This window comes from Daphnia carinata, chromosome 1 (genome assembly GCF_022539665.2).
Source record: "Daphnia carinata strain CSIRO-1 chromosome 1, CSIRO_AGI_Dcar_HiC_V3, whole genome shotgun sequence".
Classification (NCBI taxonomy): domain Eukaryota; kingdom Metazoa; phylum Arthropoda; class Branchiopoda; order Diplostraca; family Daphniidae; genus Daphnia; species Daphnia carinata.
The window spans coordinates 8,346,587-8,360,926 of NC_081331.1; the positions used below are offsets into that span (position 1 = coordinate 8,346,587).

At 41.1% G+C, this 14,340-nt stretch overlaps 1 protein-coding gene across 1 annotated transcript; it reads left to right on the forward strand.

The window, feature by feature from the left end:
* On the forward strand, window positions 1-8,156 carry LOC130702705 (uncharacterized). Its single transcript, XM_057524322.1, has 4 exons — window positions 1-2,405; window positions 2,467-5,178; window positions 7,829-7,990; window positions 8,057-8,156. Exons 1-4 carry the CDS (start codon window positions 1-3, stop codon window positions 8,154-8,156), a joined length of 5,379 nt encoding a protein of 1,792 aa, XP_057380305.1.
* Window positions 8,157-14,340: the final 6,184 nt, after the last annotated feature.

The following is a 14,340-nucleotide window of genomic DNA, read 5'->3' on the forward strand; positions in this document are numbered from 1 at the left end:
ATGGCAACAAGTATTCCAACCTACGACGTGGCTAATCCCTTGACACCTGAGGTGTTAGCTAAGTTGGAGGGTGACAGGACAGTCACTCGCAGAAGAATTACAACTATCTGCCGAGAAGTCGAAAGCATTATAGATGCAAACGGCTCTATTGGGAGCCTGAAGGTAATGCTGACGAAGATTAGAACTTTGCTGTCAACACATGAGCAACTGAGTGAAATACTCATTGCACATAGTACATCAGAGGACGACACAGATAAACAGTTTCAAGCCCAGCTAAAGTATTTACGCAAGGTAGCAGACGTTGCTGACGCAATCAAAGCTTACAGAGTGTCACAGAACGACGTCACCTCATCAACAGCATCATCGGCTGCAAGCGTCAAAAGCTCTCGTTCAAGCCAAAGGGGCCCACTATCAGAAACTGAGAAGAAATTGAAAGAGTTGGATGAAGAGAAAAGGAGGAAGAAGTTGGAATTTGAACAGGCAAATGAAAGGGCCAAGCAGGCCAAACAAGAGCTGGATCGTGTGGAAATGGAGCTAGAAAACCTGGATGTGGACGAATGGAAGTTGAGGCATCCAGGCTCCCCAGTAGAAGATGGCGCTGGAGGGCGAACAAAGGTAGAAGATTGGTTTCGAACGTTATCACCTAGCCAACCCGCAGAAAGCCAAGCACCAGATGGCTGGATTGAAGATTATTTGGCAGATAGGGTTGAAGTCTCTACACAGCGGTCGACCAAGTTTAAATCTGCAGATCTAGAATTCTACGGTGGGGACCCAATTGACTGGTTCTGCTGGATTGATTTATTCAAAGTATTAGTGCATGAAACCCCAAAGTCCCCTGGGGAGAAATTGGCGATTCTGAAAGGACACCTGACGGGAGAATGCCAAATGACAGTCAAGACGTTGGGTGGTGGAGAGCCGGCCTACAAAGAGGCCCTGAAGAGATTGAAGCAATCATTTGGAAGACGAGATGTGTTAAGGGTGGCACATTTACAAGCTTTGGAGCGCCTGGAAAGAGGAAATAATGCAACGGCATTCCAACGATTTGCTGATCGAGTGCGAGCCCATCTATTCGACTTGAGTAGGATAGGCGAGACTGCGCAGCCAGACATCATTGAAAAGATCTGCCGGAAGTTGGCCCAGCCCGACCGACTTGCGTGGAATGATAAGAAGCCGTATGGGGCCAGCGAAACGAGGTCATTAGAAGAATTTGCTGATTGGCTATGCCAGCGAGCTGCGGCATACCAAAACGCCTACGAGATCGTCGCCGAATCAAGCGCAGAATCCGGAAAGAAGAATAGAACCCAGGGTCGATCGCACCAAACGTCGATTCAGATTCAGAAAGAAGGTAAACCAGGTGGAGACTCGCCTATTAAGAGAACTCCTTTTTGTTATCAGTGCAAAGGACAACATCGATTGACTGACTGCCCAGCGTTTCAGAAGCTGGCGGTTGGAGAAAGATTCACGTTTGTCCAAACCCACCGATTGTGTTTCAACTGTTTAGGCGCCAATCATTCGGTGAGATTCTGCAACCAATGGAAAGAGTGCGGTGTGAACGGTTGCAACCGGCGTCATCACCATCTCCTACATCATGACGACAAACCAGCTGCAGCTAAGGGAGCATCAGCCAGATGCTCCAAAGACGAACTTCAGGAAGAGGTTGCGATGGGGGTGATGAATGTACGAGTCCAAAATTCCCGAGGAGAGTATGTGTGGGCCAATCTGTTCATCGATGAAGGAAGTAACACATCCCTGGCAAGAAGCGACTTCATTCGGAGTTTAGGAATAGATGGAGAGGATCAGAAATTAGAGATGAAAGGAATCGGGGGAGTCAGCCGCTGTTACAACACATCCAAAGAAGTAATCCTGACCGTTAGGTTATTGACAGGAGGGGAGACCACCATTAAGGTTTCCACGATGCCGAGGGTAACAGATCCCATTCCGTACGTCGATTGGAACAAACTGAAGACCCGTTGGAAACATCTCAAATCCCTACCGATCAAATCAGCAGGAGGGCAGGTGGACTTGTTGATTGGAGTTGATCATTACCACCTCATCGTCCCGACCGAGTCTAGGGTCGGAGAAGAGGGAGAACCGAGTGCAGTAAAAACACAATTCGGATGGTACGCTCGTGGAGTCATCGGAAGCAAGTTAAGAAGACCACCAACTAGCCACACTGTTAGAGCCGTGCGCAGCTATTCGTTACGAGTCAACGCCGCATTGGAGAAGGAGCTTCGAGGATTTTGTGAAACGGAGAATTTTGGCACTGAAACCCCAAGACTTGTGATGCCACCCGAAGACGAAAGGGCGGTGAAGATTGTCGAGGAGGGAACCAGGAAGCTAGAAATAGGATATGAGGTGCCAATACCATGGAAGGAAGGAGAACCTTCACTTCCAGATAACAAGAGGCTGGCGCTTTACCGCTTACATGATTTGTTTAAACGGTTTGATCGAGATCCGGACTTCAAGGCGGCGTACCAAATGGCTCAAGAAATACATCGATGCGGGATACGTGAGCGAGGTGGAAGAGGAAGGTGACCCGATCAGCGCGCAATACTTCCTAGCCCACCATGGTGTTTACAAGAAGTCGGCGTCGGAGAGGAAGCTGAGAATAGTGTTCGACTCAGCGGCCCAATTCCAAGGAAAGTGTTTGAATTATGCGATGCTGACCGGACCGACACTTCAGAATATGCTGCCATCTGTGCTGATAAAGTTTAGAGAAGCGGAAGTTGCATTTACTGCGGACATCGAGGCGATGTTTAGTAGAATTCGATTGAGACCACAAGATGCCCGTTACCACCGTTTCCTGTGGCGAGAGGATGGATCGTCCGAAATCAAGACTCTTCAAATGGATCGGCTGGCGTTCGGTGACAGATGCTCTCCATTTATTGCAATCAACACGATACGAAGGGCGGCCGCAGATTCCGGTGTCGGGGGAGAAGCGGCAGACGCGGTTCACAACAATCTGTACATGGACGATTACTTGGATTCAGCCAAGAATGTGGATTTAGCAGTTGAGCGGGCCACTGGCGTAAAAGAAATTCTGGCGGCGGGAGACTTCCATTTTAAGACATGGCTTTCAAATTCTCCTGACTTTCTAAGGGCGATGGGTGTGGATCCGTCGGAAAAAGAAGATGACCATCCACTATCAGTTCCGGACGACTCCACAAAAATTCTAGGCGCATGTTGGAGGCCTAATCGAGACGTCCTGACCTTCGTCCTATCGGAGTTAAGTGAGGTGGAGTTTACCCGAGCTGGATTGGCGAGGAAGGTGGCCGGACTGTACGATCCACTAGGACTAGCCGCACCGACAATAATTAAGGCCAAAATTCGTCTGCGGGAGCTTGGAACGCGCGGCCTGGATTGGTGCGACGAAGTTGATCCCGAGGATAAGGATTGGTGGAGGAGATGGATCACTTCATTGGCAGTATTGAATAAGTTAGAGGTCCCGCGCTGTTTATTTCCGGATCGAGAAAAAATATGTCGATCAGAGCTGCACACCTTTGCGGATGCATCCCAGGAGGCGTTCGCGGCAGCGGTCTATATCCGGAACCAGTATGCGGATGGAGCCAACTTGAACTTAATCATGGCAAAGACAAAGCTAGCTCCTAAAAAAACTATCTCTATTCCAAAATTGGAGTTGCAGGCAGCTTTATTGGGAGCCCGGCTGGCTGATTTCGTCTCCAAGTCTCTTCGAGAACCCATAAGGAGCCGTAAATTCTGGACGGATTCTTCATGTGTGCGGAATTGGATCCGGTCAAACGCGGCGTACTACAAACCTTTTGTGGATCATCGGATCGGTGAGATTCAAACCTTGACTAGGCCGGAGGAGTGGAGATACGTACCCGGAAAATTGAACTGTAGCGATGTGGCCACTCGGTCCTCGCTCGAATCGGACCATCAAATTCCAAATTCGTGGGTCAAGGGTCCTGACTTCCTGTACCAAACCGAAGATTGTTGGCCACAGGATCTACCTTGGATGAAAGTGACGGAGGAAGGTCGGTCCACCCGCGAGAGTCGGTGTCACATCGCTATCAACACCGAAAATGCTTGGGAGTCAGTGAAGATTGATATCAGTGAAATTCCAGCGCTTATTCAACTGGAGGAGAGGTATATGCAATTACTGAAAGCTTGTCAAGAGGAGTCATTCGTGGAGGAGCTGAGGCGGTTGAAGAGACTACAGCCGTTGAAAAATGACTCCAAATTACTCTCGCTTTCGCCTTTCATGAGCCCAGATGGTCTTATTCGTTTAGGTGGTCGCGTTGGAAAGGCAGCATTACCCTATGACAACCGTCATCCAATCATACTGCCGTCACAACACCCCCTAACGGAACGAATAATCGAGGCCTTCCATCGCAACTTACATCACCTCGGCGTGGACTTCGTACTTGCCCACATTAGACAGCATTTTTGGATAGTCGATGGTCGGGAAGCCGTGAAACGAGTGAAAAGGAAATGTCTGGAGTGTCTGAAAGAGAGAGTCAAACCCGGAATTCAGCAGATGGCGGAGCTGCCGGTGGAGAGGCTCGATATGTTCGCCCCTCCTTTCACGCATACCGCTGTGGATTACTTCGGACCGATGGAGACGAGTAATTACAGAAATCGCACCCTGAAGAGATATGGAGCGCTATTCACGTGCCTCACTACAAGAGCCGTGTTCCTCGACTTAGCAGACGACCTGACATCTGATCAATTCTTGTTGGTTCTACGGAGGTTCATCGGAATTTACAACCAGCCAAGATCTATGCATTCGGACAATGGCACCAATTTTGTTGGGGCGGAAAGGGAATTAAGGGAGCTTCTTACCAATATTCAACAACCGGGGGAGCTGAGTGATTTCATCAAGAAACGGCGAATACATTGGAGTTTCCAGCCACCGAGAGCTCCTCACTTCGGAGGCGCCCATGAAAGTCTCGTGAAGTCAGCAAAGAAGGCCCTCTACCGAGCTCTGGAGATTGAGAAGTCGCAATTTCGCCATCCAACGGATAGTGTACTCCGCACTGTCCTGTTTGAGGTAGCTGGCTTGCTAAATAGTCGCCCGCTCACGTACGTGAGTTCGGATCCAGTGGATGTTAGGCCGTTGACTCCAAACGATCTAATGAACCGATCACCTGTCATCTACTCACCGGCCGGCGAGTTCGCAGATGCCCTACCGCGGGAGAATTTCCATTACGTGCAAAAGTTAGTGAATCTCTTCTGGGATCTGTGGCGAAAATCCTACCTTCCTTCCCTGATCGCACGAAAGAAGTGGAGAACAAAAATGAGGAATTTCCAGAAGGGGGACGTCGTTCTTCTAGTGGAACCAAACCTTCCCCGTGGAAAATGGAATATTGGACGAGTCGAAGAAACATTTCCCGGAGACGACGGTCTAGTTCGCGTCGTCAAGGTCTCCACGAAGGAGGGGACGTACGTGCGCGCCATAGAGAAAATTTGCCTTCTAGAGGCCGAAGAGTCCCATCTTCCTAAGTAGACAGAAGATGGACGGAGGAGGATGGTCTGGCGACCGTATTTTGTTCATAAATATATGTCACCTATATCGATTACTAAGATAGAGGGCCACACCACGCGCATCGCAATTAGGTTACTGTTTAACCTAATTTTGAGTTGACGTAGTAACTTAACTAAACTTGTAGTGCCTATTACGCGTGTGTGTTCTGCCCGATAGGTAATATTGTATTATAATTTACTCCCTTGAATCTATTCTTATCATTTGTGCTATTACGCGTGTGTGTTCTGCCCGATAGACACACAAAGAATCACAGCAATACAAGGATTGCAAAGAAACCTTTCTCAGAAATCAGCGTGAGAACAGTATGAAGCGTACATCAAACAAGGCATGAATTTTTTTGGATTGTGTAGGCCTACACTGTTGGAATATTTTTTAACATGTTTTCCTTACTATAACAATATTGAGCTGTAGCTACTCAAAATATCAGATTGTGGCTCGTTTGAAAATGTGGACTCTAGTGAAAGTGTTTCTGGAAATACGAGGTATTATCTTTTGAACAATAAATTGTTATTCTTGCCATCTAATTACAAAAAATATCTACCTTTACGCTACTGCAGTAAATGATAATAAATTATTTGACTTCACTAGCAATACTTTTTTCCAGGGTTAATGAAAAAAATTGGAGTTTGGAAATAAAATTGAAATAAAAAATTGGAAAAAGCCAACTGAATTCTTTGAGTAAACCAAAACCCCTTAAGTTTTCAACGATACCAGATTTAATGCCAAAAGACACTACTTGGTATGTAGTCATTTAACTATACAATTTTCATTCATTAATTTTTTAAAACGTTTATAGTCTTATGATCCCGACAATTTGCTTGGACATGGAAAAATGGAGACATGGAAAAGGAAAGAAAAATGAAGAGCTGCCGTGGGCAAATGGAAGGAAAACTCCGAGACTCCAACTAAAACTAGTAATCCACCTGACAAACGTACTGCAATACGTTGTTCACTGATTATGTTTTTTTCAAACAAAATTTCCTGATATAGACGTTTTGCTCTTGCATGTTGTGGAGAAGATTGGTTTTAAAACCCTTGTTTCAAGTTTGGCGCCGCATTTGCAATTACGTAGGTGAACGTTCTTTACCAACACGTTGGAAACAAAATTCGAAGAAAGAAAATTACAACTACAAACTGCTCTTTCACTGTGCACTGATGCTGCAGTTAATATAGATACCTGGGCTTGTAGGAGAAGGTCTTACCTTGGAGAGACAATACACTGATTCAGTTACGAAACCTTAAAGAGAAAAAGTGCATGTCTTCCTACTCGCCGTATCTTTGGACGGCACACATTCGACATTTTATCTAACATGATTGAATCAATCCAGGAAAAGTATAAAGTGAAAGACAAGTTACGTGGCGCAACAACGGATAATGGTTCAAACTTCACTAAGCGTTTCCAAGAAAGAGTGCAACATCAATTGCGGAGTACGATTCCTTAATTCAAGAAGAAGAAGATGAATATCTCGGTATCGAAGCGGACGTTATAAGAGATGATTTACTAGAGATGACTTTAAATAGAAGAAATCCTTGGTGATCCTGTGCTAAACGTTGATGGAATTGTCTCTGTAAATGTTACTCTTCCAGTTCACCATCGCGCTTGTCTTCGTTTAAGCCTGGTTTCTAAAGTTGAAGTACAGATGATTCAGGATTATATGTTCCTTTTCACCAAAGCAATAAATAGTTCAAGCAAAAATGAAATGTATAACTTGCGTAGGAACATCTATGAGTAAAATTTCAATAGTTACGGCATGGCTTTTGTTAAAGAGGAACTAATAACCTCATCTTAACTCTGAGAGGACCACCTACATCTCTGGCATGAACTCGCATTTTCCCCGCATTTGCGAATGATTTTTGACGTCCTTCGTGTCTAGTTTTCCACGTTACGCACAATTCCAAGGAGCTATTGGTTACCTAATTACACATCATATACTACACTGAAATTTAAGGAAGCTTTGCACTTGACGTTAGCAAAGCTTTCCTGTTGGAGAAATAGGAACTCCATGCTGGAGAAATAGGACCTCCATTGTGGAGAAACAGGACCTTCGTGCTGGAGAAATAGGACCGTCAAGATGGAGAAAAACGACCCAAAGAAAAGTGGTTGCAAATGCGGTCCTAATTCTCCGGATCCTCCAGGTTCTATTGTGAAGCCTTAAATCTCCGTGTTCTATTTCTCCAGGTCCTATTTCTCCGGCAATTCGATGCCTTCTATCGTTCACTAGCAGCCTTTAGTAACAAACCTGTTCGATTCAATTCACTTTCGGTATTTAATCCCTAAACCTACTAGTTGTTTATTATAATAACTGTTTAAACTATTTTTAGATGTGAGAAAATGTTTTCCGATAATGAGCTGCGATTGGCTACAGTCTCAAACCTGGTGTTCAAACTATCGTGGCTAGAAAGTGATGGCAAAATGAGAAGAGCAGAACCTATATTAGAGTGCGAATACCAACGCTTACAGGGTGTTGGGGAAACGTCTGACTCGTAAGTCATTAAATACTTTGTATGTATGTAATACACAAGTCAAATAATCATTTAATTTTTTTACAGTTCAGAGGAAAGCAGCGATGGGATATCATCATCTCGATCCGACCAGTCCACTAAAAAAGAAAAAAGACCAACTTCTTCTCCATTAGGTAAAATTGAATAAACCCTAAACTGACGATGAAGTACATAATTATCTCAAGTTCTGTCATAATTTAGAGCAGTTAAACGAATATTCAGCTATTTAATTATTTACAAGTAAGTAGTGCTTTTCTAGTATTATATATACTGCTGTGAAAAATATTTCTCACAAATAATGCGACATCCCTATTTCCAGGCGGTATAACGTGACCATTCCTCCTTCGGCAGCAGTGGAGAAGCTCTTCAGTCAGGGTAGCTTAATTTATTCAGCTAATAGATTAAAATTAACTTACAAACACTTCGAGATGTTGCTATTTTTTTAAACAAATGCATCTGTAGCCAATGAATGATGATTTGTTTTCAAATTAAATTTTTGTTCGAAATACACAACACGTAAAACTTAAAATATTTAAATACTTATTTGTATTTCTGAAATAACTAGCTGTGGTAAAACATTATGAAAAATTTAAAATGAACACCAGTATAATATGGAATTCTTTAAGTTAAATGCTACATTAATTAAACAGTGTGAATTTTCAGCATTAGATGTCTGACATAAATGATCGGTAAAATTGATAACCAATTGCAATCGGAAAATTGACCGCCGCGGCAAGTCTGTTTGTAACAGATATAAGGTTATTTTAAGATCCTACTCGTCTTTTAAGGGTTTTTTTGCAACTGAGATTTGAAACGAGATAATGATGAATGGAAGAAGTATGGCAGAAGCAGCCTACTAAAGCTGCTAATCTGGCAAAACGAATATTAGTACCATTATCTTTTTTTCAATTATATAGTAAAGTATAACTTTCATCTCTAAAATTCGTTCGGATCCTAACTATATTGATGGTTATCACCCATCTCCTTATCCAATAACGTGGACTTTTTTATTTGATGCACTGGTTGTTGTACTCAACTTTGATCAAAAACTTCTGATTTGCTGATGTGAACAGCTTGTCATCCTAACTATTAACGAAGAAGATCCTGAATACATATCTGAATTTGTTGCAGTTATGCAGTCCATTTCAATTTATTTGGAAGTTCTTCAGATTGAAGGCAGCAGTCTTTTGTTCCATGTTCCGTCGAAATTAACAAGAAGCAGTTAATGTATAAAATAATAGATAAAAGTTTTAAGGTTTAGCGCAATACATAGCCAGTTACTTGGGAAACTTAGGTAGAAGTAACAAGTATTTGAAATTTGTTGCCTACTGACCGTGTGATATATTGCCTACTTTAGATTTGTTAATCAATTCACTAAAGATAATTACATATTAGCATTATTCTCCCATCTCAAAATCAAGTTTGCCTAATCGTCCTTCAACGATGACAGAGAAGACCCTGCAGTAGACTGGATTCTAGCCTCAATTGTTTTTCTAGACAAGGTTCCGTGCACTTCTTCGTTCACAAATAATGAACCTTATAGTTTTACTAACGATGATACCTTCCCAAGGAGATAAATTAGATCTTTATTTATCTGACACTGGTTGGTTAGTGTGAGACAGACACCCATATGTCTATTTTATTCAAGTACAACAGTTCTCCAGTAGCACGTCTCTTGAGCTATGCTTCTTTGTGTTAACTACAAGAAGTCTGTTGCGGGACAAATTATTGGGGTACAAAAAATGTTTAAAATCCACAAAAAATTCTGATAAACCCAATTTTATATATTTTTTCTGGTTATTTATTCATTGTGTCTCATTAGTTATAAAAGATTGATCTAAATTTTTTCTTTTTTAAAAATCATTTTTGATTGATTTGCCGCATACTGTAAATAGAGAACGACGCACACACAAAAATTGAGATCAAGTAGTGATGTTCCCAATATATGAAACAAAGAGGAAAGGGGTATGGTGGCATTTGCATAGAGCCTGTTCTCACCGCACCATGAAGTCTGTTCTAACCACATTGCATATACACATATGCAATGTCAAAGTCAAAGGGCGCATTTTGGCATCAGCCTTTTGTTGACCCTTTTTAGTTAAACTTTTAGTGAAAGTTAATGCTAAAACGGTAGTTCAGCGAACTGAAACTGAACCGAAAAAGTTGAGAAGGGGAGGAGTTGAAGTTCAACTTTTTCAGTTGAACTGCCCACTGACCTTGGGCGCATTTTGGCGTCAACCATTTGTTGAACCTTTTTAGTTCAACTTTTCGTCAAAGTTGACGCCAAAATGGAAGTTCATCGCTACAGTTGAGAAAGGGGAGGAGTTGCAGTTCAGTTGAAGGTCAACGGTGGTCTGGACCACCGTTGAAAAAACTCAACTGTCTCAGTTGAACCTCCCACTGGCGTTGTCGCCAAAACGGTCGCCTAGTTGAACCACCGGGCAACTACCGGGCAGTTGACGCAAAAATACAAGTTCACTAAAAAAGTTGAACTAAAAGTAGACGCCAAAATGCGCCCCTTGTCGCCAAAACGTTTTCCTAGTTAAGCCATCTACCGGACAGTTGACACAAAAACGCAAGTTCACTGACAAAGTTCAACTAAAGGTAGACGCCAAAATGCGCCCATATATATATATAGTTGGGTCACTCCACGTTAAATTCTGCCCCTAGGCGAGGATGCATCTTTCGTTTCAGCGAGACGAAAAACCCTGCCACCTGGTGGTGGTTGTTACATCATCACACAATGCCCGCTTGATTTAAATTCAAAGTTTACAACTTTTGCTACTTAGCCTTTGCACATTTATATTAAATGACGAAGTTTTAATAAATTATGTTTACAAAACCCAGCTTGAAAGATACAGGTGCATTTTATTATACAATTTTAAAATTACACTTACAACAAAACAGTTACGTAAGCAAGCATATAGGTATGTCTTCGTTAAATCCAAACGCACGATCCGACGATGTTAAAAAATGGCGCTGCATCGCAGGACTCGGAAGCGGAAGTATATTACTTTCTCTAATAGAATGGGAAGCTGCATGGCTTTTCATAAATAGCAATATAGTGTCAATTAGAAATGCGCATTCGTAACGCATTCCTTTTTAAAACTTAGCTTTTGCTGATATAGCTGTTTATTAAAAAATGCCCTTGCTACTTGCTGTTACTGTACCAAGAAATTTTTTTTTTTATATCGACCAACATTTTTATGATAGTGCTACTTTACTTCAGGTTGGATTTCACTGTTAGAGTTTTAGGCCCAGAATCTTACGTATTTTCTTTCGTTATTATTAGCTTGTTCGTTTTTTGTAATTCAGCCATTTCCACAACAACATCCTATAAAGATAAAAGTCTAAAAATTAAGTCTAGCTGAAATAAATTACCAGTAAATTGAACGACCCCCTAGAATTTCATACAATCATTTGAATCAACGGTAAGCTTTAGTGCGGAAGTTACCTTAGAAAATGCTAGTAGCTCAATTGTCAACAAAACGAAAACAAATTTATTAATGAAAACAGTAATCAAAGCGAAAATTAGGAAACTTGTTTACTGGGAACATCAGGATAATCATTTTTTAGCGAGATTCCGTGTGACACGATTCATAGCTGTGAAATCAACAGTTGGAGGTAATATAGCTACTAAAGGGTCCTCTGTTAACCAACAAAAGCAATCTTCATTAATGAAACACATATCCAAAAGTTACCATACTTTGATTGCTGAAAACATCATGGTAATTTCAGTAAGACTATCAACGACAGTGCTCATTGCTGCAGAATTAATAGTTGGAGGGGATGTAAGGTAAAAGAGCGAATTGGGACACAGGCCCGGTTCCTGCTAATTTGGGACAAAAAACATACATTTCGTCGCATCACGAATGGTATACTGATAGGGGTTCTATTGGGACATCTTATAGGCGAATTATAAACTAAAAGGGGGGTTACGCAATTTATCAAAAGGGCAAAATTTAAAACATAACAATATTCGAGAAAACGGTAATTGAAATCTGTGCGTTTTGCTTGCGGGCGAAAAACCTAAACAGCGTACGATTTGTTAGCTGACACCTGGACGGCACAGGAAATTTCTAAGGTAAAATTGAAGAAACCCATTAAATAATTATATCAAACAGTAGAGCAAGTTAAGTTCTACAGATTAAGTACAAGTCTGTCCCATTAAATGCTAGTATTATTCTAATATTACAAACCAGAAAAAACCCCCATTCCTGCTAATTTGGGACAGCCGACGCTAATTTAGGACACAGATATTTTCGAAAAAAAAAAAACTTTTTTTCAATATTTTTACATCAATCGACGCAGAATTCAAAAATAAATCGATTGATGTAGGATATTTATCCGTTTTTTGAATCATTTTCATAGAAATAACGCAAAAATACTTTAGGGACTTAGAATCTAGTCTGGTTCATCCACGCAGCTTTTTTAAAAAATTAATTTACATTCTTTCACTTTTTTTTTCGTAACTTCAAAGCCAATAAACTTTTTATATTTTTAAAGGTAATTCAGTATTTTTTATTTCATTTTACCAGTGACTAAACGAGAAATTTTTCGGAAACTGTTGTCCCTTATTGGGACACAAGTTTATTTGTAGTTTTTTTCAGAAATTTCAGTGGTTTTTCACGCTTTTCATGTTCCTTTTACTTGTCGTAGAAGAAATTTGTTAATAAGTCATTGGTTTTAAGTAAAAATTAAAAAAAAACTGTTTTGTTGTTCTCGTCATAGCCCCATTTGATTGTGCTTTAAGCGAAAGCGCTAATTCTGGACACTGTTTTCGAAGGGCGTGGGGTGGCGGTAATTTTCATTTTTTATCTTACGACATGGCACAGTGGATGAATGCCTGGATGGCATCGGATTGGTTCTACTGTTAACACACACAAAAAAGAAATATTTATTATTTATAAATATGTTTTATGAACAAATTACCAATCCTTGTTTGCTCACAGTGACGGACCAGGTAACTTCTTAACCTAACTTACATTTCAAAATCTTTTATTTAAGGATTTACGCAGTTAAAGGCATACTATCTCACATGGTTTTAGGAGATTTAGGTGTAGTAATAGTTGGCAAAGCCTTACTGCTGTCTTTCCTTGGTTTTTTACCAAGAACGTAGCCAATTCCTGATGGATGACGAATGTAAAGATAATGTCAATGAAAAGTATTAATAAACAATACATCGATTACCAAGATGATGTTTTGGAAAAAACCTGATCTCCGTCTATCTCCGAAAGTGATGTGCATTTTTGTTGCTCACTTCCACTTATAATATAATCCCTATTCAGAATCTGCACGTACCCTGAAGTGGATTGTTTGGTGGCTACATTTCTTCATAGACATTCGCTGTGAAGGCGATTGGAGTATTAAATTGGTCTTCACCACTAAATATGAATTCTTTGTTGTTCTGTTCCCGTGAACTATGACAAAATTCTTTTAAGGGCTTCTCAATGAACTGGTTTGGGTGCCGTAAGGGCCAAGACAATACGAGGACGAGCACAATATGAGAAAGAGTTCAGATCACTGCAAATGTTAGGCTCTCTAATGCTTTTCGAAGGTTGAACGAACTAGTGACATTGTCGCAGAGGAAAAGACAGAAAAATTTGTATGAGAGTCTACAAAAACTAACCGTTAGGTGGTAGTCATCCATTCCAAACCTTACACTATTCTCTTGATATTTTGACTTTGAAGTAGATGGATGGTCCGTTCTTATCGGTTTCATGATTTCCAACAAATTTCAGGATATGAATTCCAACAAATGAATTAAAATTCCCAGCAATTCTATCAAACTAGTTGCCAATTTCTTTAAGATTTCTTGTAAGACAGTTTTATCGCTGCTACACAACAGACTATCGCCTACCCAAATTTCTAGAAGAGTAATTGCATTTGTTTGCCGAAGGAGGTTAATGCGAGATTCAGCTGTTAGAGAAACCATAACCTATCAAACACTTGTTCAGTTTTTGAATCCAGGGGATTCTTGCTCTTGAATTCACCGAACCGATGTCTTTCTTCTAGGCGCTATCTTATGTTGTTGTTGTCGTCGTGTTTTTTTCATTTTTGGTGTTTTATCTGGTAAATTCAAGCTTTATACTGAGCAGTTTTTACTTTCGAGGGTTTCGTACGGTACGCGAGGTTTGATAGACTCAGCGGCGTGTCCATTACACTTTTGCCTACCACTCGGCCTTTCCAGAAACAACTACCTAACTGGTAAATCATCTAAACCAGAAAAACTTTTCAAAATGTCCTTTTTAGGATTTAAGACGTGTTCGGCAATGATTTGGCATCACATTTTCCCTTTTTTCCCTTGGAATACGGATCCAAAGATATAATCT

Excerpts from the sequence above, each read along its gene's own strand:
- LOC130702705 (XM_057524322.1), top strand. The coding sequence starts at position 1 with ATGGCAACAAGTATTCCAACCTACGACGTGGCTAATCCCTTGACACCT. Across the intron at positions 2,406-2,466 it reads TCACTTCCAGATAACAAGAG|GCGGCGTACCAAATGGCTCA; the intron begins GCTGGCGCTTTA and ends CCGGACTTCAAG. Across the intron at positions 7,991-8,056 it reads GTTGGGGAAACGTCTGACTC|TTCAGAGGAAAGCAGCGATG; the intron begins GTAAGTCATTAA and ends ATTTTTTTACAG.